Genomic DNA, 24,711 nt, shown 5'->3' with positions numbered 1-24,711 from the left:
GCCCCTAACTCTTTTTGTGTCCTTCTAATGTGAAGCAATGAGAACTAACTGCAGGATTTCAGATTAGGACTGTGCTACCAACTTATTTCAAAGCATTTCAGAGTAACATGCACTCTATCTTGCTTTTTTTTTTTATCTGTATCTTTCATCTAATAATAATAAACCCCACCATACCCGAATAATCTAAAGGATGAATTTCTCTTCACAAAGAGAAATAAGGTGATAATACTTCCCCATGTCTTTCAGGACCCCAAGTTCACAGCTCAAGCGTAATCCTGCTCTTCTTGGTTTCTCCAGCACTGGCTATATAACATACCATTTACATTCAAGTGTTGCTTCAGCCTTCCTCTACCATTACCTCCAGTGTCGGCAACTTTGATAACCCTGTCATTGCATAAAAAAGAAATTAAGCTCTTCCTATCTCCCAAAGCTTTCAAACAAAGCTCGTTCATCTGTCTGTTTTCTGCACATCTTGAAACTTCCTAAGAAATAGAGCAGGGATATTTGGGATTGGGGACAACAGAAGCTAATCTCATTGTTTTAGACTGGGGGAGAGGAACGAGTGGTAGCTCCTGTCCTAAGGCTGCCAGCACAACATCCATTTTCTTACTTCTGAAAACAGGCTCAGCTTTCCAGAACTCTGCATTGTAGACCTTTCTGAGGAATGTCTGGCTAAGGATAAACCTTTCATACTGAGGACAGCAGTTCAGAAACCCTGATGACACGAGTTCATCTACAGTATGTGTGTGCGGTCAGGCTTTACATTCCAAGGGAACAAGTTGCTTCTTGTAGCATGCTGCCATCCCCATGGCCTTGGCAGGAGACCTACTTCCAATAAGCTACTTGTAGCTGATCTGTGAGAAGGGGCTATTTTTTAAACTGTTTCAGAAGCAGTCACTTTCCATGTAAAGCTGCTCTTAAGGCATTTTGCAAGCACTTACTGTTCTTCTGTGTTGTACTCCTCTTGTGCTAATACTCCCCATTTTCCCTATCATTATGTGACTGCCTGTACCTTGTATTGGCTTGGGTGTTTCCAAGGACCACGAAGGTCAGTGTTCCCAATAGTGTCATCCTCTGCCTGCTTTGAGTTGTGTAGAAGTTTGAGCTTAGTTCTGCCAGCTGGGAGGTTAGCTTCTGACCCAAGGAGGGTGGGCATCTGCCCTGATACAGCAAAGCCCTAAAGCCAAATTGCCCCAAGCTAGTAGCTCAGAAACCTGTCCACACTTGTCCTTACAGCTCAGCAAGGAGTCTGCCAATAGCCCTGAATCAGCTTTGTAGCCAGGGATATGTAACACAGAGACCAAGCTGTTAATGACTGCATTTTGCTTTGTGTCCTTTCCAAGTACAGCCCAAGTTTCACTGCTGAGATCTAAGGAAATTGCGGATGGAGAGGCTGACTCCTCCATCCTGTTCTTATCTGCTCTGTTAACAAGGAGTTGACCAAAGGAGAAGAGAAAACATGAGCACACCTTTACCTCCAGGTTATGCCAGCAGTACAGGACAACCACAAGTATCTGGGGTGCTGGCTTGTAAAGCAGAGGAGCTTTTGGAGCAAGGCTGGTTGAAGTTTTACAGACCAGTGTCTAGTAGATTGATTGCTGTAAAATTGAGTTTTTCATGCTATTTAGGTAGCTTGGCTTGGTACAAGGTAGCTCTGTGCATGTGGCTTGCACATGATGAAGGCCTGAGGCCCAAGATCTTTGACTTCCCTATTGTTTTCTTGATACTTCTTCCCGGTTTACTGGTGAAGTGGTGAAATGGAGCACCTTTCCCTTGCTGCATGCACATGCAGCTTGCTTAACATTGGGGATTGCCTTGGTCCTCACAGACATAGCAAACATGCCTGCCGTTGTCCTCGCACAAGTCTGCACTTTGAGGGGAATGTCACTGGGCTGGTTGTTGCATTGCATGGAGCTGAGACTGCGTGAATAACCTGCCCATGCCTGTGTTTTACCTGCTGCGCTGCATGGAGCCAGGAGATGGTGGTTTCTGCCAGGAATCTGGTGAGAGTGAGTAGGCAAGAACAGTGAAGGATAGATAGGGCAGCTATTGCCACAAAGGCATTTTCAACTACTTCCCTGTGGACAACAGACTTCTGCCTCTCCTCCCTCTCCTGGTTCCTTTCAGGGTCTGTGGTTCTGCCTATAAATATATAATATTCAATAAAATACACACATGGCTTTAGATCGCATGTAGTCCTGAATTCCCTTTGTGCCAGGCACAGCCCAGCTGATGCAATCCCAGGTTGCTCTGTTTATCTGAAATACAAATGACGGCCCTGGCAGAATGGGCAGGGTCCTGAGTGGGTCCTGTCTAGGACCAAGCACCCGAAGCTCTGCTGTTGTTGGGCTTCTGTAGCATTTCAAGTGATTTGCCTCTCTGGGCCAGACCCCTGATTAACTGAAAGGCTTTTGGGCACCCACTCCTCAGCTTGTTTGTCCTGTCAATTGAAGCAGGAAACTTATTGTCTCAAAGTAAGGTTTTTAGATCTTATTTATTTTTTTAATTATTAATTTCTCTGTGCCTACATCCCTTACCTTTGCTTTTTCCTCCAGTGGGCTGAGTTAGAAGGGAGGAAGCTCCCTTGTGGGCCTGTCCTGACTAGCAGCAAAGGTGGGCCACTTCTTCGCAGGGCTCAGGGCCACTTGCTGAAAGGCTGATGCTGTTTTCTTGCTGGTGAGTTCATGTGGCACTGAAGGCCAGCTGGAGCAAGGAGCATTCAGAAGTACTTGACATGGAATTGAGCTTTGGTGGAATATCACAGAAATAAAGACAATCTGACCTGGAGATTATGAGGCAAATCATGGGCCAATGACTTCAGCCTGCAAGGAGCATTCATTGGTAAACGTTCCTTGGGTGTGTATGTGGACACAGATGCTGTCTCTGAATTACTTCCTGTCTCCAATGTCCTCTGAGTCCTGGCACATGAACCGGACGTGTTGCCTGTCCTGGCTGCCTGCAGGACCATCCTCCACTGCTTCACACCAACTAACACTGACCTTGACACCATTTACACCAGCATAAAACAGGACCTTCTGCACAGGGGACAGCACTAGGTTAATGTGAATTACATACAAGCACTGCTATAAAGTGGATTGGTGAAACTGCATTAAGCCCTTTGTGGGCACAGTTCCAGGCTGAAGGAAGTGAAATCAAATATAGGCCAATCAAGCTCTGAGAAAGCATGTGTGAGTGGGGTGTGATGCCATTGGCAAATAACTCTTGGAACACCAAATGGATTTCACTTTCTTCAATGTCCCTGAATATTCTACTGCTGTTGCAAAAAGCAACATTTTCTCCTAGAGAAAGCTGTAGAGCCAGTAGGAACAATGCCTGGTTTAATGCCTATGGAAACATGTCAGAAGACCAGTTTTAGTTTACTAACAAAATTACTGTCAGTGCATTGCTCAAACTGCTCCTGTTGTGGCCGTGTGGACCCTTCTGTATTATACTTCCCATGTCTTCTCAACTGTGCATCTTCTCAGTGTCTGTTGCTCAAGGAATTGCAAATAAAATGCTTCTTATGGCTCCAGCTGCCTTTGTGCCAGTCTCACCCTGGCTTGTGCTGCAGCGTGCTGGGACTTGTACAACCTTTCTGCCTTGCCTTTGAGGCTATTAACTGTATCAGGTGCAGCCTGGATTCTCTCCTGGGATGTCTCTTGCCTTGTGCTCAAGCCTGAGCTGGGCTGTGGATGGAAGATGCAGAAACCAATCTGAGCCTTCCCAGCAGGAGCAGACGGCCCTGGCTTGCAGTAAGCTGAAAAGAAAACCAGGGGCAACTTTATCGACTGCACTTATGGAGAATCAGGACACAGAAGCCACCGCTTTCCTTTCTCTGTTGGTGTCTCTGGGTGGACAAATGAGTCTTTAGGTCCCTCTAGTGGTTGGCAGGGGCCGGGCTGTACAATGGATCCTGCTGTTTGCTTCCCCGGGTACAGTCCCAGGCCCTAGGGCAGTGCTGGCAGGGGGAGCCGAGCAAAGCCTGCCCTGCTAGCAGGGGACAGCAGGTGGCAGCAGCAAATCCCCTTGCTCCGAGCTCAGCGCCAGGGACCGGGTGTGTTGGCTGCTCCATGGTATTTCACTTGGGGCAGGAGCCTGCAGCCCAAGCCTGGCTGCTGGACTGGGACAGTGACATCTCTCACTGCCTTTTACACTGCTTTTAGTTTGTGCTCGTAGGCTGTTTAAGGTCATGGAGCTGCTGGAGCAAGTCCAGAGGAGGCCACAAGGATGATCAGGGGCTGGAGCACCTCCCGTATGAAGACAGGCTGAGAAAGTTGGAGCTGTTCAGCCTGGAGAAGAGAAGCCTGCATAGAGACCTCATAGCAGCCTTCCAGTATCTGAAGGAGGGCTATAAGGATGCCAGAAAGAGACTCTTCATCAGGGACTGTAGAGACAGGACAAGGGCTGATGGGTTCAAACTTAAACAGGGGAAGTTCAGGTTAGGAACTTCAGCTGTGGCTGCCCCATCCCTGACAGTGTTCAAGGCCAGGTTGGATAAGGCCTGGAGCAGCCTGGTCTAGTGCAAGGTGTCCCTGCCTGTGGCAGGGCGGGGTGGAACTAGATGATCTTAATGTCCCTTCCAACCCAAACCATCCTATGATGAGATGCTCTCCTGCGGCATCTGCACTGTATTACAAATATGGATGCACAAAGCTAGACATGCAGAAGGACTCCCAGGTGCTGAGTTTGGGCTCTCTTCACCATGGTGGCCACTCCAGCTCATGCAGGGTGATTTGCTGAGACATCTGTGAGCGAGGAGGGTGGCTGTGTAGGGCATGCCAAGGGCAGCAAGCACATGTGCTGCTGAACACAGCTGTGCTTCAGAGAGGGCAGTGTGAAAAGTTTCTTCAGAAACAAATCCTTGCTCTGGGAATCCTGTCTGTATTAACCTGGAAAAGTCCAAGTTGGAAAACTTTGATGTCTGCATCTCTCCTGAGGTCTTGCCAGCTCTGGGGTACAAGATAAGACATCTTTGCGACCCCTCTCCTAAGAACACCATTGCAAAAGAGCTCTACTGGGTAATCCAGAAACCTGGATTTGATTCTACTTGCTTAAGCAATTTATCAGACAAGGGAGGATGTTTCATCCCTCTTCCTTGAGGGAGCTGATGTGCTTCCAGGCATGTGCAAATGCTCTTGATACATCAATAGTAATGGATAAATGGCAGCCTGGCTTAAAAAAAAATAGATCTTGCATGATAAGTGTGATTGCTTCCACTGGGGACAGAATGGAGAAGGATCTGACAACCAAAGGCGTGAGCAGTACCTACAATGGCCTGGGACCTCTGAAGTGTTCGAAGCATGAGAGAGGCATTGATGAAACTAGCTGTCATAGTGGTGAGAGGCATGCAAAAACTGGCTGTCATAGTGGCACTAGCAGAGCCTGATGAAATACAAGGGTCCCCTATGGGGCAAGACATCTGCCTCAAAGAGCTCATAAAAGGGATGAGGAACCTGCAGGTTTATCTGGAGAGGGTGGGACTGGGTCCCATTTTCTTTCTCCTGTTTCTGGGCTCTGGCTGCTCCACTTACCACGGGCACATGGGGAGCTGTGGCAGAGGCAGAGGTTTGTCTGCCTCCCTGGCTCCTGTGCTGGCTGATCAGCCCCCTCCTGAGCCATCCCTGTGGGCTCACCCCCATGCAGGGAGCAATAAGCCCTGCCTGGGTTTGTTTCAAGGAGGTAGGTTACCTGTATTGTAATGATGGGCTGCAGAAGAAAGATGTGGGAGATTGCCTTGGGCCGGAGTAGGAGCTTGGCAAAGCTTGGTCACACCAGCTGTGTGCTGTCAAGCTCTGGCTGTTCTCTGGCTTCCCCAGTGTTATCTTCCTGGCAAAGAATGGGGCCAGCTTCAAGCTTTGAGCCAGACCATTTATACCCAAAAGAAAACAGTTGTTTTGATACCAAATAAAGCATGTTGTTTATTTTGGGGAAATTTCCACCTTCTTTTTGTTTTCCATCCTTACTGTATGTAACAAAAATTGTCTCTAAACAGGGTTTCAGAAGAGGAACAGTGCATCACTTGTATAGCAGCTGCGTAGCACGGTGAGTAATTGAGCCTGTTGGAAAGCTGTTCCTTTGCCTTCCCTCCTTGGCTTCAGCCAGAGCTTGCTCCTGCTCTGCTTTCCCTCTGGATTTGTTCTTTTTTTTTTTTGTTTTCCTTTTGTCTGTGCTCTCTTCTTTCAGGCACGTGTTTTTCAACAGGCAGGACCAGAGGTCACAGTCTCTTGCGTGTGTAACCTTGGCCATGGATTTTGTAACTCTCAGCATGGGAAAAGAAGAATCAACCTCAGTTTGCCATTTCCCTCTGCCTCTGGGCCATGAGACCCCCTCTCTCCATGTCTCTTGCACAAGCTGCCCCAGTGCTCTGGGTCTGCTCTCTGCACTGTCCCTGCTGTCTTACTGGGAACAGGAGTAGACTGGGAGTGCCGGGCAGCTGCCAGCATCCCCACTCCTCAGGCAGTTGTGTCAGGCAGTGAACACAGTGACATTTGTTCTGGTCCGGGTGAGACATGAGGCCTGGGGTCTCAACCTTGTCTGTGCCGGGATGCCTCCAGTACTTGTGACTCGGTGCACACACTCTGCCTTGCAATGTGGCAGGTTGTCCTTGAGGGTTAAAGCACGGCTGGATTAGTGTGATCAGATGGCAAAAGCAACTCTGAGCTCCTGCCCTTTGAGCAGGGTAGAAACTCCTGCTCACAGGCAGCCAGAGGAGCAGCTGACAAGAGTAATAAGGGATAAGGGATGATAAAGGAACACTTGCACCCAGGCACACTTGTTAGGCATACCCTTTGCCCAGAGCTGTTAAATACCCTGCTGCACAGTGAGTATGCTGCGATCCCTAACCCCCAGCCTCCTGTGGGGAGTGTGACCCCAGCTGCCTCCTCTGGGAGTTGCTGCCAGCTCTGGTTCCCTACAGAGGCAAGGAGGCAAAGTGTAAAGGCATCTCTTGCATCACGCTGCAGGCCCCAGGAGCATGATGTAGCGTGACACTGGCTCCCTCCCAGTGGAACTAGGTATAGCTATGGCAGCTTCAGCCACAGCAAGTGTATTCCTGTAGTATTACTGCATTCAATCTCTGTCCTCACTTAGCTCAGCTCTTTCAGAAGCTGACCTGAGCCAGACCTTGCTGCCTGGCTGGAGCAGAGCTCTCATGCTCCAGGTAAGCTGAGCAGTCCCCCTGCTACCAGCAGCACAGCAGGATACAGCCCAAGCCTGCTTTGTACTGCAAGGCATCAGGCAGGCATGTGAGGCTTTTAAGATCCAAGGACCCACTCCAAAGCAATTCCCCATTGCCTGTAAATGAAGCAGACTAGCCTTGTAAAATCCAAATATTCCTAGCAATCCAAAGCTGCTTCCTCCAGCTGAGATCTGACTTGCCCAAAGGGAGGGCAGTTTAATTTTGAAACAGCGAAAATGTTTTTTCTGTTAAAGGCCCAGTAAAAGCACTGACAGCTTGTGCCACCTATTTATAAGGCAGCTTTGGAGTTAATTGTTTATGTAACCTATTAAAACTACATTCATTCGTCTTTTTATTCCTTTCTTCCCTGTCAAAGACATGGGTAATCATGGTTCCAGGTGAGCTCTGTTAGCTGGGTGCTGCTGCAGAGGACAGCTCACAGACTCAGCATCCCTTTGTGCTGCTCACAGGGTGCTGCAGGATCATCCTCGTACCTTGCTGCTTATCATCTCCCAGTGCTGGCATACACAGACCTCAGGCTCAGAAATGTACCCCCCTGCTCCCCAGAGAGGATTGCACCTCTTTAGCCCCCTGGTTAATAGTTGGCCTTTATTACAATGCAGCAGCTGGCTTTCCAGTCTAGCTATGGAAACAATCACAGATTTTAAATACTGGATTTTCTGATCTTATCCTTTGAACTTATTTTTTTCCTGTGGCTATTGGGTAAAATCTGTGTTTCTGAGCTCAGTTTGTGAAAATTTTCTGTGGACTGCTGCATCTCTGAGCAGGTACTTCTCTGTAGGTTGTACAAGAGCAGTGTTTGATGTAAGTTGGCATGTATGACTGAAGGCATACCACCCAATTTATCATGGACTCATTAAAGTGCTGGTGGGAAGGATCCTGTGGAGGTCTGACCCAGCCAACCCTTGACTGCTGGGTTAGAGCAGCTGGGGTTCTGAGAGCTGAAGCTGAAAAGCTTCCAAGGATGGAGTTCCCTCCTCTCTGGGTTCATGGCCAGGGCTGCACCACCCTTCTGCAGAGGGAGTTTTTCCCAATGCCCTACTTGAACTGGCCTGGATGCAATGTCTGCCTCTTGCTTTAGGTTATAGTGCCCTTGACCTATTAGAAAGACCTTGGCTCCATCCTCCCTGTATCTGACCTCCAAGTCAATGTAGACTTCTAAATTGTCCCAACCTCCTCTCCTTCCAAATAACCATGCCAGTCATTGCCTCTCCTTGTAGGCAATGTTTCCTCATCTCAACCAGCCTGGTGGCACTGCTGGGTCCTTTCCAGCTTCCCAGCAAATCCATGCTAATCCTGGAGGGGCTGCTCACAGCCACCAAGGTCTCCTGAAAGGGGGTGCTTAGATCTGGAGCAGGCTAAAAACAAGCTCATTAAAAAGGCTTCAGGAGACCTGGGTTTGGCTTGATTTCTGAATGAGATGGATCAGAACCAGCTGGCAAGTGCCCAGCAGTGATCAGTGCCCATGCCTGTCTCCTTGCAACATTACAGCATCCTTATGACCTCTGAGGGCTATAGGTCATTGCCCTGGACTGTTTTCTCAGCAACATGGTTTGGGGACATCACCAGCACAAGGCTGATGTGTCCTGAGCCCTAGACTATGTGGGCACCTCTCCACTGCCTTCTGGGCATTGCCCACCCCTGGGAAAGGTCCAAGGGGCTCAGCTGCTCCCAGAGGCAGTGTGGCTGGAACCCAGGGGAGTTGTTAGAGCTAGTTTGCTGTGCCCAAGGACAGCTTATCCGTCTTCACCTTGTGGCACAGCTAATCCTGACATGGAGAGGTGAGTGCAGAGCTTTATTTAGATGGGCAGCAGGGGGGCTTTGCATGGTCTGGGAATTTCAGCAGGGTCTGGGCTCCACACCTGAGCCCTTGTGGGGGGCATTAGGTTCTTTCTTGTCTCCCCTCTGTGGGATCGGGTGTGCTATGCAGCCCATTCCTGCCCAGAGCTACCTGGTCCCTGCTGATTGCTCCTCTCTGAAGGATGGTGTCAGATGCCCCAGGCTGCTCCTCTGAGGTCTGAAAGATTAGACTGGAAGTTTTCTGGGTGGGAGATACCCCAGGGCTGAGGTCAGGGACAGAAATGTAATGTCTGCCCTGCTCTGTTATACAATCTGCTGCTAAATAATCACCCAGGATCACTGCGCCTGTCAGGCGGCTGCAGCTGGCAGTGGGGCCTGGCAAACAGGCTGTGGTTTGCAGGGCTGCTCTCCCTCTGGCAAGAAGAAGGAGAAAAAGCAGTTACATGCTTTGGGGCAGTCCCGTACTTGGATCCTTCCCAGCACTGGGATTCCTTGTTGCAAGGCGCTTTTTGGTGATGGAGGCACCAGCCTTGCAAGGGCACAACCTATTTGTAAACCTCAACATTCTCAGTGGGAGGGGAGACACGGCTGGTGTTTATCTGCGGGATGCTGTGGCTTAATGTGCAGCACAAGCAGGTACCTGTGCCTGTCACTGGGACATCTATTGAGCACAGCTCTGTGTCCCCTGGCAGTCTCATTTCCTAATGCTGCAGTGGAGCATGTCCCCAGGTACTAATTTTGGGTGGTGCTGCCCATTTGGGACTGATAAGCATTTAACAGCACTGTATTGATCATATTGAAGGTGCTGCAGAATGAAGTAGCCAAACAGGTATAGGGAGGACATCAGAAAACCTACGGGAATGGCTAATGATGATCCAGGCTAGCTGCAAAATAGCAGTCATTCAAGGGAGCTGGGTGGTTTGTCTTAGGAAATACAGGAAATCCCAAACCTAGGAAAAGAAACCACTCTGGCTTGGAAGGCTCCCAAATCTTCCAAAGCAAGCCTGGGAAGCAGCCACACTGCGCTTTAGAGCCCCAGCCTCACTGCCCTGATGTTGCCATCCTCGAGCACATATTTACAGCTCACTAGCCTATTTTTGCAGGAAAATTTCTTCCCAATACAGGTTTTTGGCAGGTGGCCATGCTTCCCGGAGAGCCAGAGAGAGCAGTTTAATAGGAGCAACAAACTGGTGTGGGGCACTGAGTTCAACTTGTTTTCACCTCAGAATGTGGGTGGGAAATAGAAGCACGGGGAGGCAACTGGATGGCACTGAGGAAGCTCAAGTCATCCCTTGGTTGAGTTTTATGCCCCCAGATGCTGTGCTGGCAGCAGAGCATCAGTGTGACCCTGTGGTGATAAAGATGTTCCAGGCTTCTCGGTTTTGTTCTGTCTCCCTGCACAGAGGTCAGGGTACCCCAGGCAGTGGGGCCATGCCAGAGGCCAGCATTGGTGTGGAAGTGCAAGGTACCTGGGATGATGTGAAGCATCTGAGGCACCTGCCAAATGTCCCTCATCCAGAGTTACAGTCATGTGGCAGTTCTGGTGCTCCTCTCCTCCCATAACACAGCTTGCAAAGCCATGGTCCCTTCTGTTCCATCCCTCAGGCAGCTCTGGGACAGCGGGGATGCTGAGCTGCCCTTGTGCCATCCCCAGAGAGCCCTGAATGGGACTGATGGGGCTACGGTGGGACTGGCTCTGCCACATCACTTGCACACACACTGAGCTCACCTGTGCCAGGCAGCGAGATGCCCTGCTCTTCCCATACGGTCAGTCACACAGCCCCCAGATGCTGTAGAGCTGTGGCATGGAGCGTGCTTGCCTGTCCCTGCCGGCAGGCTCTTTGGTGCCTGGCTTCCTGTGATCCAGGGAGGCATTCTAGCTTAATGCAGCTATTTTGTTATTTAATCCTGTTTGATTTTCCTTAACATCTTTCCAAATGTTTTAAGCTACCCTTTGTGGTGCTCATCCACTGTTTAATCGGAGATCAAATGATTGTATCTTAATCCCTGGATCTTGAATGAATTTGCCTTTGGTTTGGGCAGCTAAACCTCCAGCCCTTTGCTACAGCCAGGCTGCATTTATCTAGGGCAGGCAGAATCAGGAAAGGAATAAATTGCTTTCTCCCTCTCCTCTTGCTATTTGTCTCTTTCTCACAAGTTAACATTACTGGAGTTGCACAAAATATGTGATAGCCCGGAAAGCCAACTGCATGCTGGGCTGCATCAAAAGGAGTGTGCCTGGCAGGCTGAGGGAGGGGATTCTTCCCCTCTACTCCACACTTGTGAAACACACAGTCCTGCATTCAGCTCTGGATCCCCCAAAATAAGAGGGATGCAGAGCTGTTGGAGCGAATCCAGAGAAGGCCACAAAGATGCTCTAAGGGCTGGAGCAGCTCTGCTATGGAGACAGGCTGAGAGAGCTGGGCTTGTTCAGCCTGGAGAAGAGAAGGCTCTGGGGGGACCCAGTGCCTAAAGGGGGCCTACAAGAAATCTGAAGAGGGGCTTTTGACAAGGGCCTATAGGGATAGGGACAAGGGAGAATGGCTTCAAATTGAGAGAAGGCAGATTCAAATTAGATCTTGGGCAGAAGTTCTTCCCTGTGAGGGTGCTGAGGCCCTGGCACAGGGTGCCCAGAGAAGCTGTGGCTGCTCCATCCCTGGCACTGTACAAGGCCAGGTTGGACAGGGCTTGGAGCAACCTGGTCTGGTGGAAGGTGTCCCTGTCTGTGGCAGGGGCTTGGAACTGGATGAGCTTTAAGGTCCTTTCCAACCCAAACCTTCCTGTAATTCTATGATTCTATATCTCCCTGATTAATATTTCAAAATAATTTTATGTTTTTCTTGTAATGAGCCACTGGAGCCTTCTTTTGTCAAACTACCTAAAGGCAATCAAAGTCAGTGCAATACTGTGCTTTTTGTGGTGGACTGGGTGCACAGAGCAAGCTGGCATGGAGTGAGTGTACAGGACAGCACCTGAATTCATTGTGCAGTCTTCCTGGAGGACCTAGCCATGCTCTCAATGAGCAGTCACCAGCAGCAGCCTGGCACTGTGCTTTTCCCAAAGGACATGTGCACTTCACTTCATGGCATTGGAGTGGCTGCCTTTATTTTGAAGTGCTTGCCTGGCCCATGGGGGTGAATTTCTCAACTCAGCAGGGGGAGACCTGCAGTTGCTGAAACTCCCCTGGAGCCAGTGGAGCAGTATGGCTCTCTTCAGTTCCTGAAGGCACCAACAGAAGCGTGGGGACCCCATCAACATCAGCCCTGCTGCCTGGGAACAGGGCTGGGGCTGGTGACTACCAGCCCCTGTGATGATTCCTTCCACATGTCACACAGAGAGGTTTTGAGGCAGGAGAATCTCTGAATCAGACTGACACTAATCCAAAGGACACTGATCTCAGCCCCATCCTTTGGGTGCTGCTAAAACTTGGTTCTCATTTCATTGCAATTGCCCATGGCTATGCTGTGGGCTCTGTGCTCAGATGCATACAAAGAGACTTGGAGAAAGATTAAATTCCATCTTCATACAATGTGTTATAGATTTTATTGAGAGTAGATTAAATCCAGTTAAATTCTCACATTATTCCAGCCAGATTAAATGGCATATTCTGCTTAGCGTCCTTAGCTTGGCCCAGAGTTCCAATGTTCCAGCCTGAATCTGGAAACACAGATGGTGGAACTGGTCTGGTCCTTCATGTCTAGACTCAGCCCCAGGCTTTGATTTGATGCCAGAGACTGGACCCAGACAGTTTCATCAGTGTGTTAAACATCATGCCTGAGATCCAGGACTGGTTCAGAGCAGAGCACAGCAGTCATCCAGGCCCTGCAGGTTGCTGCTGCCCCAGGTGCTCTCTTGTAAGTCCCCACAGCTGGTGGCAGAAGCTCAGGTCCTCATCTGACCTGGGCTATCACTGGTGTCAGCTCCTGCTGATAGCTACCATGTCTTTTAGGTACCTGAGTCGCTGGTGAGACAGCCTGCACTAGACCAGAACTCCTGAGCTGGGTAGCGTGGGCTGTGACTGCATGGCTCAATTGCATCCAAACCCATCCTGGTGGAGCAATGGGCTGATGCAGCCTCATCCAAGTGTGTGGGAACCTGTGGTGGAGGTGATTTGCCTTCCAGGAAAGGACAATGAGAGCTTCAGCTCATCTCTGGTGCTGTGGGAATTCACAGCAGGATCCTTCTTTTAAGCACAACTCATCTCTATGCAGCTAGTCTGGACTTGCATGGGAAGAAACCATGTGAAACCCTATGAATAAGCCTTCTGCTTCCTTGTGAGGACCTGTAAATCTCACCCAGCAGAGCCAAAGTCAGGTAGGTTCAAAGGAAGCAAATAAGCTCTGCTGTATAATTAACACTTTTTGAATGCCAGGGAAATCATACTCATACCCACTTGCAAGCAGGAGCCAGGTTTGCCTGGGAAGGACTCAGTGCAAAATACCCTCCTCAGGTGTAAATGTGCACCACTTCACCCAAATCAGTATCACACAGTGATGCTTTGCTTCAAGTTGGCTTGTGATAAAAAAGATCCCTTTAGCTGTAAAGACAAGTATCTTCTTCTAAAAGCTGACAGGAGTGTTTCCTAGCAAATACCCGCAGCACACTAAGCAATCAGTCTTATTACATTAAAGAATAAACTGTCTACACAGCTTTTTTCCAAGTGAGACTGAATTAACACCGATTCTTCTGTGATGGTGCAGTACTTTCATCCCAAACTGTCTCTGGTAACCTGAACTTTGCATGCTGCACCATGCAGAGAAAGCACTGGTACTGTGGACTGAAGCACGGTATCACTGATTACGTAGGCATCACTGGAGACTCCTCCTTCCTTGTGCCAAGTGCTGTCTGTACAAGCAGAGACAACACAGCTCTGTGCCTTGGAGGGAGACCATACAGGACCAGTGGTTGGTGTGATTATCTCTGCAAGACCTTTGATGGAACAGTTACTCTTTTTCTAGGACAGATATTTGGGAGCTAGGATTTGGGGGCATGGAAAAGTTCTTTCTCTGTGATGGCCTTGATGGCCTAAGGAATCATTGGGAAATGCCACCAATGGGACCCAAACCCCAGAGGTGCTTAGAGATGCTCAGATCAGGTGAGAAAAAGCAGTTTAAAGCTTGTGTGGAATTGCATTTCACTATCCTGGCATCTAATGTGTGTGCATGCTCCTCAGCAGCAGAGTTGGTCTCATTTGTAGAGAGGCAGGCAGGTCAAAAACCACCACAGAGCAGGCAGCAGACAGATAGACATGTCCTCCAGGTGAGGCTGGAGGCACCATGTTGGCTGTAGACCCATCTCTGCAGTGGGGCAGCACCACAGCTTTCAGGCGTATTGGCACTCAAAGCAGAACTGCAGCCTCCACTGGAGCCGATATCTAGCCCAGGCTTTAAATGCAGCCGCATCTTCTTGTGCTCTTACACAGCAGTGAGATGGAAATTGCACTGTTTATACACACCCCAAGGATAGGAGTCCATTTGAACAAATGCTTGCAAATGAAAGCTTCAGCTGGATACAGAGCTTCATTCCCAGGAGCAGATGAAAACCACTTAGCCATTTAATCCTTTGAAGACTTCAATCACCCTCATAAGGGAAAACAAAGGAGGATGAAGAAGGCTCCCATTCACACCTGTGGGACCTCCAGAGAGGTCCCCTAACAGAGACAAGCATGGCTCCTGGTTCCAGAGTCTGCCCACTGCCCCTTCCCCGGCAGTGCCACAGTCCCTTGTGTTAAACCCTTAGCCCTGGGAAGATTGTGCAATAGCTCCTTCAGGCTGAGAATGGATTATGCCCATTTCAAAGGTATTTGGCACTCGGGCCCAGCCCCTCCTATGAAACCACTTGCAGGTGATTCCTGCAGCTGGTGCCTAGCAACATTCTCTGAGCTGCTCTGACAACAGCTAAAATTCAGCATTATTTCCTCCTCCCTCCCCAGAGGAGCAGCTTTGAGTCATCACCAGAGGAGAATGGGATGTGTCTCCCACTCGGCTTGCTATAAATGAGTGGTATGCAAGGGGCTGCTGCCAGCTAAAAAGGCATCTTGGCATGTGGGACAGCTGCAGGTTCAAGAGATTTGGTAGTGTTCTTTTTGCCTTCTTTCTCAGGCAGCCTCTCTGCTTCCTTGGTGCTCTCTGTAGGAAAGCCTGCAGGAGAGCCAGCTTTGGATCCATACTGAGCCCCATCCTGGCTTTTCTTGATCAAACTCCAGGTCATGCAAACATGCAGAGGTGAGACATCATCTGTGTGACAGAGGAAAGCACCCCTGAATCTAAGGGAGCTGTTCTTGGGGAATGGTGGATATCAGAAAATTTCATAGAAAACCCAGCTTGCTTGTTCATGGGGCTGAGATCCTTGCAAAGGTGGTGAGGCAGGCGTCAGCCAGCCCAGGCAGGACCAAGCAGGTCCTGCATGTGGGCAGGGACTGGTGCTGGGAAGAGGGAGTCAACAGGAGGATCCAGCTGCAGAGAGGGCAGGAGCTTGGTGGGCAGCACAGCCTCCAGCACCTCCTGGCACAGTGCAGAGGGGAGGAGGGTTCCAGCTGGAAGAGGTGGGAAGCTGTGGGAAGCTGTGATGAGGTGAATTCATGAGCAGTAGGGCTGTGGTTCTGCAGCCTGGGTGCTTCTCAGAGTAAAGTAAGATAAGGTACCTTGTAGGGCTTTTCCAAATTGGGGTGGGGATGGACACGTTTGTCTCTGGAAGCAAGCCTGAGATCCAGGCAGATTTCCCACTGGGAGACTCTTAGGAAATTTCAGGCTTGCCCAAGTGATGCAGCTCCCTGCATCTGGTGTCTGGTGGGAGGGCTGCTGACCACCATCTGCACAGGCTGTTCCCAGTGCTAGCACTAGTTCACTGCTGAAGGGCTGACCACTCCTAGTATCCCCATTCTTCTCCCTTAGGAAGCCTTGTGTGGCTCTAGGGACTGCAGCCAAGAGGTGGGAGGCACCCGATCGCTGGAGGCAGTGGGGCTGCTGGAAGAATCACCTTTATCTCATTGCTGTCTGTCCTCAGCTCCCAGAGGAATGCAGCACTGTGTAGCCTACAGGGACGACTGAGACACACCTTGTCTCTAGGTTGGACTGAAGCAAATGAGTAAAGATATTAGTAAGTGCTGTACTGCCAACAGAGACCTCTCCAACTCATCCCAGGACCCTCAGCCCTTCAGAATGGAAGACTGCTCTGTTCCCCAGCCTAGGAGTGGTGTTCAGCATGCTTCAGGTGGGTGTTTGGCTTAGAGATTTGTCATCATGTTGGTCACCTTAAACAGACACAGTAGCATTGCACAGGACATCTGACAGGGACACAGAAGCATTTTAAACAGGAAGGCATAAGGAACCTGCATCTAATCCAGCCTTTTCTAGCGTCCAGTGAATGCCTCTGCTGGCAAGGGTCAGGAACTCTTTTCCCATTCCATGCTGTCTTGAAGGGCAGGAGAAACTGTGGTGGATCGACTTGCCTTCTGGCTGCAGAAGGGGACGACTCTCCCAGCAGAATAGCTGAGCAGCCCCTGCCTTGGGGCTGTGTCTAAACTTGGCACCTTTAGGTACTGGAAGCTGCTCTATGGTCTCCCTGGAGACTTCTCCAGGCTGAACAAGTCCAGCTCCCTTAGCTTGTCTTTATAGAAGAGGTGCTCCAACCCTTGGAGCATCTTCATGGACTTGCTCCAACAGGTCCACATGTTGGGGGCCCCAGACCTGAATGCAGTACTCAATGTATCTTTCCTTCCTGCAGACGTGAAAGGACAGAATTTAGATTGAGCCTTCTGACCTCCAAGTTCTTGACTTCTGTTCTCACATTACAGCAGCAGCAAATCCTGTTGCATGGAGCAGAAATCTGTCTGTATATACACTATTTCAAACTCTCCTCCATGTAACCTGTTCCAGACTTGCTCAGAAACAAGGCTGTTTACTAACAACAGAGCTGAGAAACTTCTTTAGTATGTCTTCTCCCATTTTTAAAGTTTCTTACAGAGTTGCTGAAGCTGAAGTCTATCAGTTAACACTGTTTCTGGCTTTCATTGCACTTTTACTTGAAGATACTTGGCCTGATTTCCTGTGTATCTCTGAAATACCTCTGTATGGAGAGTGTGCTCTGCCTTCTTTCTGACGTCAGGAAAGGTTTTCCTCTTGACTTGGCATACGATTAGAAGGACAGATAATGGAACACTCATTTTATCCAAATAAGTAGAGTATGAAACTGCAAAAGGCCAATGGCAACATTTTTTTCCTTGCATTCATACCAATACTTCTGTAAAAAGGGGTTGAATCCTGATTCCATTTATGCTGGTGTAAATCTAGAAAAATAAAGTTATTAACAGTTTTACAGCATTGCATATTTTATTAACACAAGCGGCATAACTAGAATTGAATGTATTAATTCGATCATTGTATCCTTTTGCAGTTCTCCCTTGCTGTGATTACAGCATCTTTTAGACATTTTAATGTCTTTTAGACGTTAAACTCTCTGAGGCAAGGAGTGCTACTGTAAGCATATAAACAAGTGTAACAGACCCCAGTGTTAGGATGACCCTTATGTGCTACTTCAGTAGTAAAGGACTGGAAAGAGGGTTTGGAGAAGGTTTGGTTGGGAAACACTTCCAGGTGCCAGTGCAGCCTGTTGGGTTTTTTTTGTTCAGAAGCTTTTCCTCCACCTCAGAACCCAACTCAGCTTGTATTTGGATTGTTGTCATTCAAATGTTGCATCTCCAGGACCAAATAAGTTAGCACAGCTCAAGTCTTTTAGGCAAATGGTTTCTACAGAAAGCATTACCACAGCGAGGTGGGGTTTTGCAATGCTGTTGCTCACTTCACATGCTGATTTATCAGCCAAATATGTTGTTGTAACCAGGAACAAGGTCACACCGATCAATTTGATTGTCAAGGTTTGCATAACCTTTAGCAATACGAAACCTCACAGACCTAAACCCTTTGTGCAGTAAAGGCAGTTAGCTTTAATAGCTGGCCTTCTGAATGCAGACGGTAATGTCAGCACTGGGTTAGGGGAACAAGGCTCTCACAAACGCCAGAAACAAGCAGGAATGTTTGGTCCCTTGGGAACCTGTGTGGCTTGTTCTGATTCAGAGCTGTCCTCTCGTGTGTTTCCAGCCCAAATGCAGCAGCAGCAGCAGCAAGCTCTCAGCGAGGAGCTGGTGTTCCTGCCAGGAGCACAGAGTGCTCGGGTCACTTTCCTGGCTGTCCCCATGGACATGTTGTCCTCTGGCCCAACAGAGGTGGGAAAGGCCAGCGCAGCGTGAGGAATCCCTGACGGGACTCTCACCCTGAAGGCGTTTTGCGCAGCTAGAGGCATGGCATTTCCATCCCTATCACTCCTGATGCCCCTCACTCAACGCTCCGCACCTGAGGTGGGGTGCACGGCCGTGAGGGGAGCACCCCTCCCGTCAGCCTGGGGGCTGGCCCGGGCAGCAGAGCCGGGCTGGTGAGGGCGGGCGGAGTGCGTACATCTTTACCACAGAGAACCCTTCGTGCCACAGCGAGTAGGACTTCGCCTCCTCCCTCCCTTCCCCGCGGTCCCCTCCCGTACAGCACCGCCACAGGGGCAGGAGGGGGCGGACCCCAGCGGGGCTGTGAACGCGCATGCCCCGCCCCTCCCTGGGCGGGCGGCGGCGCCAGGCCCGCCCCTGTCCGCGCCACCGCCGGCGGGCGAGAAAGGTCTCTCGGCGGAGCTCTGACGTCACGGCGAGTTAATTTTAAACCCGGACAAGATGGCGGCAAGGGACGCGGCGCGGCGCGCGGGCCCGGCCCGCCAACGGCCCGCACCGGCAGGTAACGCGGCTCCCCGGGCCGGTGGCGGGGCTGCCCGCGGGAGGCGTGGAGCTGCGCCGCGGGACCTGCCGGCGGGCGGCGCCGGGGGAGGCCCCGGGGTCTTCCTTTCCCCCCTTCCTCTGCCCCCCTCTCCTCAAAATGGCGGGGGCGGCCGCCAGCCCCCACGTCTGGCTCTGGAGGGGCGGCGGGGGAAGCCGGAGAGGCGGCTCCCGGTGCGGGGTCACCCCGCTCGCCCTGCGCCGGCAGGGCCTGCCGCTGTGCCCACGGTGGCACGTACCGGAGCGCGGCCCGGCTGTCGGTGACCTTATTCCCCGCTGCGGCGTGGCCCGTGTGTACATGACGTGAGGAGGGGAGGGTGAGGGCCCGAATGCGGCCGGGGCTCCCCGGGCCGCGGGGCACTGGGCTGGCACTGTCGGGGCCGGAGCGAAGCAGCCTGGAGGGCTCCGGAGCCGCGTGCCCCTGCGAAGGGAGCAGCACCGGGCAGGTCGGGGAAGGAGGTGGGTGATCATGTTGGCCCGTCCCCCGCATGGACCCCGTGCGCTCCGCTGTCAGTGCCGTTCTTGCTTGTAATGCATCCTCCGGTGGTGACGGGACGTGTCTCTGACTCGGTGTTTAGTCTCGGATGTGCCGGAGTCTGCGCAGTATTTTCTTTTTTATTATTATTATTACGCTTATTTTTCCAAGAATAGCTTAAAATCTGAGAGCTTGTAACTCTTCCTCTGCCATACCCTGCTTGAGGACTGGTACTTGTGGGGATTGTACTGACTTGAAAGCTGAGTTGTTTGTGTGGGGATCTTAGCACTACACTAGAACACTGAACTATTTTAACATCTTTGTTGTATAACTCTCAGTTTGGAAGCAGAGTGATTGGAATGGGCATGATTAAACAAAATCTAACAGATGCCATGTGCCACTATTGGCTTCAATTGCTTCATTTGTAAGCCAGCTAGAGACTAGGAAATCTAACCACGCTATATAAACTGTCAGGTGTGGAGTGGTGACTCTACTGACTTTTTTACAGGCAGGAAAAGACAACACTACTGAACATGTAGGAATGTTTGTTTGGCAGTTTGGGGTTTTTAATAATTTAAGAGTCCAGAGATTGACATTGAGGACATGATGTACTCCTTTACTGCTTGGATACCAGTTTCATGCCTCCAAACCAGCACTGCTGACTTTTCTTTGATGGCTCTCTGTATTTCACCACTATGTACTTCAATCATCTCAAAGCATTTGATGATTACATAACTTTCTTAGGGTCATAAAAGCACCAGCACACCAGTAATAAATGGCCTTTAAGGTAGCTGTGTCATCATTAGTGGTGGAAATATGTGCATGTCTCTTAAGTTACTTGTGTACTAAAAGCATGGAACAACTGATTTGATAGGGTTTCCATATACAGCTATGGCTGATCTGTGCCTGCTTGCAGAAGAGCTTTCTGTACAACGAAATAAAGCAGAGTCGTAGATTGGAATAGTTACGGAAAATGTAACAGGAGAGGCCTGTAACTCCTCCTGTACCATTACTAAGTGTTGCTTAACAGCTGCTATGTTCTAGGTTTTCCTAAAGTCACTAATGGTGTTAGAGTTCCTCCTGAAATAATAGCAGTCGCTCTGTGGCATTTCAACTAAAATTCTTTTGAAAGCAGGGAGTGGGACTGAGGAAGGCTGTATTCTTTCCTTCTCATCTTCTGCCTGTAATTGAAAGATATTTCTGAAATAGTCCTAGCACAGAACAGTTTTACTTCAACTATCGTAAAAGCATTTCTTTAAAAACTAGTCTTTCCTAGTTTAGGTGGCCAAGTAGCTCTTGTTCATGCTGGGTGGACAGGAGGGCTTGAGCCAGGTCTTGGAAGAGTGCTGGTATGTCTCAGGCGCTTCTTGCTAACTGCAGTGTCTGGTTTGGTTAAATATCAGCAATTAATGTTTGCTTATTGAGTATAACGTACCACTGGAGCGAGATACTGTGGTAGAGGAGGAATTGTTTTCCCTTGTCCTAATATGAATAAGGACGTTACCTCAAGCTGGCTAGCCTGGATAAGAGTGGGTCTGTTGGAGGAGAGGGGGGCTGGGGATTTTCCTCTGGTGTGATAGAGCATTTATCTCCTGATGATGGTGTTGCATCCTCTCTGACTTTTTTTTTTGCCCAACTGTAAAAACAGATGTAATAAGCAGATGGAAATACATGTAAATTAAATTCTGTGGTGTTCATGTTTTGATATTGAACTGCAGTGTTGTTTGTCTCCAGCACAAGCTGCATCGCAGGTTTCACTTCAGCACTATGGTGAAACTAGTCTTAACTTTGTTGTCAGTTGACTGTTGTACATCTTAGCATAGTCTGTAGACAGTTCTAACTGTTCCAAGGACATTCATGAAGAGTACTGCCAAGTTTCACTAAACATCTTATGTAGAAAAGTTAGACCTGAAGTTGCACTGCAGTTATGAACAGGCATATTATCCTTTGGATAATTTTTGATATCCTGGCATGGCAGTCTTTGAATTGGAAGTTTTAAACTTTAAAATCGGGTTAAATTGTTTCCTTGTCTTTATTGTTGCTGCAAAGTGCACTTACAGTGTGTTCTGAAAGTTGTCAGTTTGAGTGCATTTTCCAGCTTCTTGCTAAATCCTGCAGTAACTTCCCAAGCTTTAATACAGCAGTCATTACTGTTTTAAGGTTTTGTCTTTAATGGCAACTGTCTAAGGGGAAAAAGGCACAGAAATATTTTCTAAGCTTCTGCATAGTCAGGGCTGCTATATTTGTCGATTTTTATCAACTGAAAGCTTTCAGAAGTACTTGTATACATTGGTCCTTAAGACTTTACTCTTACTGGGGAATGACTGGGTCTCTTTCTCAAAACATTTTCAGCATTCTTGGGATATCCTGGAGGAAGGATGGAGGTAACTTCCCTGGGTTTCTGGCAGGTTGTTCTTAACATGAATACTGCCTCCTGTAGCTGATTTTGAAGTCATAGTGCTCTGTAGGGAGTCGATTTACATGAATACATTTGTGGGGATGGTGTTTGTATCTGAAACAGCAGAACAAACAGGTGAGCAAGTTTGAAATATATCTGAAAACATCACTCAGATTTCCTGGTATTTCAGTTACCTGTTATGAAATGAGTGATATCTATTAAGTCAAGGATTATAATCAAGTAACTTCTAGCAGCAAAAATAATATATAATAGGGACTAGTGTTCTGAGAGCATTGGTAGCCAACTTGTCTGACCTTTAACTTCTGTTTATTTCTGAAATAAATTAACAAATTTTCTGTAACATTCATTTCCAGGAAAGCAAGGTTTCATGTACTTGCTGAGCGTGCTTTTTGGATGCGTGCAATATGAGGAACTCTGAAGGCATTTAAATTTTGGAAGTTGATCATCTGCCCACTTAAAAAACCTGGAATGAAATCTGAGGAATTGGAAGATTTGTTTTGCCTCCCCCACTGTTAATTCTTACTTGACTGCATGTATTTCTTAAGACTTGAAGGTAGCATCCATTGTATTCTGTAGCTGTACAAATGAGTTACTGGGAGATGATCTAAGGTATAAATTAATGGTAGGCAAGTAACTACCTCTTGGTGTTTAACTGGAATTCCTGCTCTGCAGCAAATCAAGGAGCTTACACTCCCTCTTTGTGCTTGGGAGGGAGCCTACCGGTGCCATTACAGTGCCATAGCTGGTAAGTTCACTTAATGAATTGCCTCCATAGCAGGTTGTTCATGTGCTTACATATCCTAGAGCTATCTAGTTAGTTTGCCTGGAGTCCTGTCACTGAGAATTCTGGCTGCTCCATGGGGACGTTGCTCCTTGGAGTCACAAGACTAGTTTGTATCTCAAAAGTGTGAGAAAAGTAGATCCTTGTGCTCAGTGTGATATGTGAAGCTAAATAACTCTTGTCCCTTTCCCATTAACTAAACAAAAAATAGCTTTACTAAATTTATAGTGGTTAGTGGCTGGCTCCTCTTTAAGGCTGGAGAAATTGAAAGCAGAATGCTTGACACCAAAGATGGCATTACGAAACCATATAGCATCCAAGGCAGTCTGACAAAGGTTACCTGAGTGAACAGAGGTAATCTGGGTATTGGAATTCCTGTTTGATGCCAGCATGCTGAATTTATGAGCAGAACTAGTAGGAAATCAAATATAATGTGAGAGAGAAGTCCATTTGAGTCTTTGCAGAAATGATTTGTGAAGGACCATCTTCTTTTAAAAGAATTGCCCTGCTCTTCTCTATCCCAGAGGAACAGGCAAGAGAGCTGTCAAAGCTGTAAGACTGCACAAAGCGCCTTTTGGGAAGGGACTCAGTTTACAGCTGGGTTACTGGGCCTCTATTTATGGCTTGTGTATGGTATGAGAGATATTCTGATGTGCTTTTGCTAGAAAGGGAGATGTCTGATTTAATATGTTTTTCTTTGTTCTAGGTGTATTTCAGCATTATTTTTCAGTGTAGACAATGAGCAAAAGACATTGTATTTTCAGCCCCACATACCAGTGATTTTGTGTGGCAAGGTGGGGTTTGTGTGCTACTGCAAGTCTTGGCAGGTTTCTCTTAAGGCTGGAATAGAAGCGAAACCCTGGAAGGTGGTAAAGTTGAAGGCTCGAGCTAATAAGATCTTGTACCGATTACAGACATGGAGTGTAGAATGTAATTTCTAGTAAATGGATATTTGAGAGTAGAATTTAATTTGCTCTAATGTAGCTGTTGCTCAGGAGAGATCAGAATCAGGTTCCAGTCTGTAGTTAGTGTCAAGTGATACGTTTTTCTTCCTTCACTTTAGAGATAGTCATGTTAAATTTTGAGGATCTTATTGGTCTCAGTAAAATATTTGAAGTGTCTTTTGAGAATCGTTTATACAATGTGTTGTATAAAGATTCCAGGACAACAAGGTTTGTTGGTTTGTTTTGTTTTTTACGTTACAGAAACCTGTTGGAGAATGTGTCAACTGCTTGTACTGATGTGTTAGGACTACTTCTTGTATGTTGTGTGTCCTTGGAAAAGTTGTTCTCGCCTCTTATCTTCTCTAACAGGGTGGTACTGCTGAGTGGAAGAATAAGTGCAGTTATTTTAAGTGTCTCTATAAGAATAATCTTATGATACTACTGCTTGCAAACTTACATGTTGTGTCATATTCCTCTGTTCTTCTCAACCCCCTCTGTGTTTTCAGCTCCTTGGGTAAATGTAATAAAGGGTCTTCTGGCTTTTTCTTGTGGCTCTTCTTTTATCTTGGTCTGTATAGTGTGATCTACTTGGGGGAACCATAAGCAATTGCGAAATGAAAGGTGCTATCTGTCAGTCCTGTGCCTAATGTGGAAATAGTCACAGTACTGGTTTCAGGGGAGGCAACTTGAAGTGCATGAACAGCTAAGCATCAAGGCAGAAGCTTGGCTTCCTTTAATGTATTAAAGACATAGAGTGGTAGTGAAAATGACTGCTGTAGAAAGTTAGGTTAAGGTTCTTGATATAAACAAATCACTTGCTTAAAACAAGACGTTATCTTGTTTTTAAGAGAAATAATTTCTTAAATACTTTGTAATTCTGAACTAATAGTAAGGAATTGTTCTTGTTAACAACAGCAGTGTGATTCTAAACATGGCCTTAAAAGCTGCCCTCAAGGCAGTTATCACTTATCTTCCAGGCAACAAAGTCTTGAGCTTGTCATGGGGATAAGGAAAGGAATGCAGTATGAAATACTTAAAAGGAAATCTTTCTGAGTGCTAGTATGTCAGACCTCTTGGTACAGAGGTTGTTTGGAAGAGTTCAGTTAGTAATACTTTCAGGGGCTGGGGCTCAGAACCTAGGGTGTTTTCAAGAGCTAATAGTACTGTAGAAATAGGTAGCTACTGAAAACTTATCATATGTTATGCTCTGAGATTTAAAAGGTAAAATATGCTTCAAAACATAATAATGGTGATAGGGAGCATTAAGAAATGCAGCTTCT

The 24,711-nt window shown here is 48.1% G+C and overlaps 1 protein-coding gene across 3 annotated transcripts in view; it reads left to right on the top strand.

Annotated features, from left to right (window-relative positions):
* The first annotated feature begins 16,003 nt into the window (after window positions 1-16,003).
* Window positions 16,004-24,711, top strand: part of ATL2 (atlastin GTPase 2) — a 44,674-nt gene continuing 35,966 nt past the window's right edge. Inside the window, exon 1 of one of the 3 annotated variants that reach the window (XM_031047514.2) lies at window positions 16,004-16,210. In XM_031047514.2, the coding sequence (XP_030903374.2) occupies window positions 16,081-16,210 (130 nt within the window). In that variant the 5' untranslated portion in view covers window positions 16,004-16,080. Of the gene's footprint in view, window positions 16,211-18,629; window positions 18,775-24,711 lie in introns of those variants that run through there. The other 2 variants (XM_005147405.3, XM_034060398.1) reach the window with 2 other exon arrangements.

Source organism: Melopsittacus undulatus, chromosome 3 (genome assembly GCF_012275295.1).
Source record: "Melopsittacus undulatus isolate bMelUnd1 chromosome 3, bMelUnd1.mat.Z, whole genome shotgun sequence".
Lineage (NCBI taxonomy): Eukaryota > Metazoa > Chordata > Aves > Psittaciformes > Psittaculidae > Melopsittacus > Melopsittacus undulatus.
Note: the sequence above shows the minus strand (reverse complement) of the source record. Positions and strands in the feature narration are given on the sequence as shown.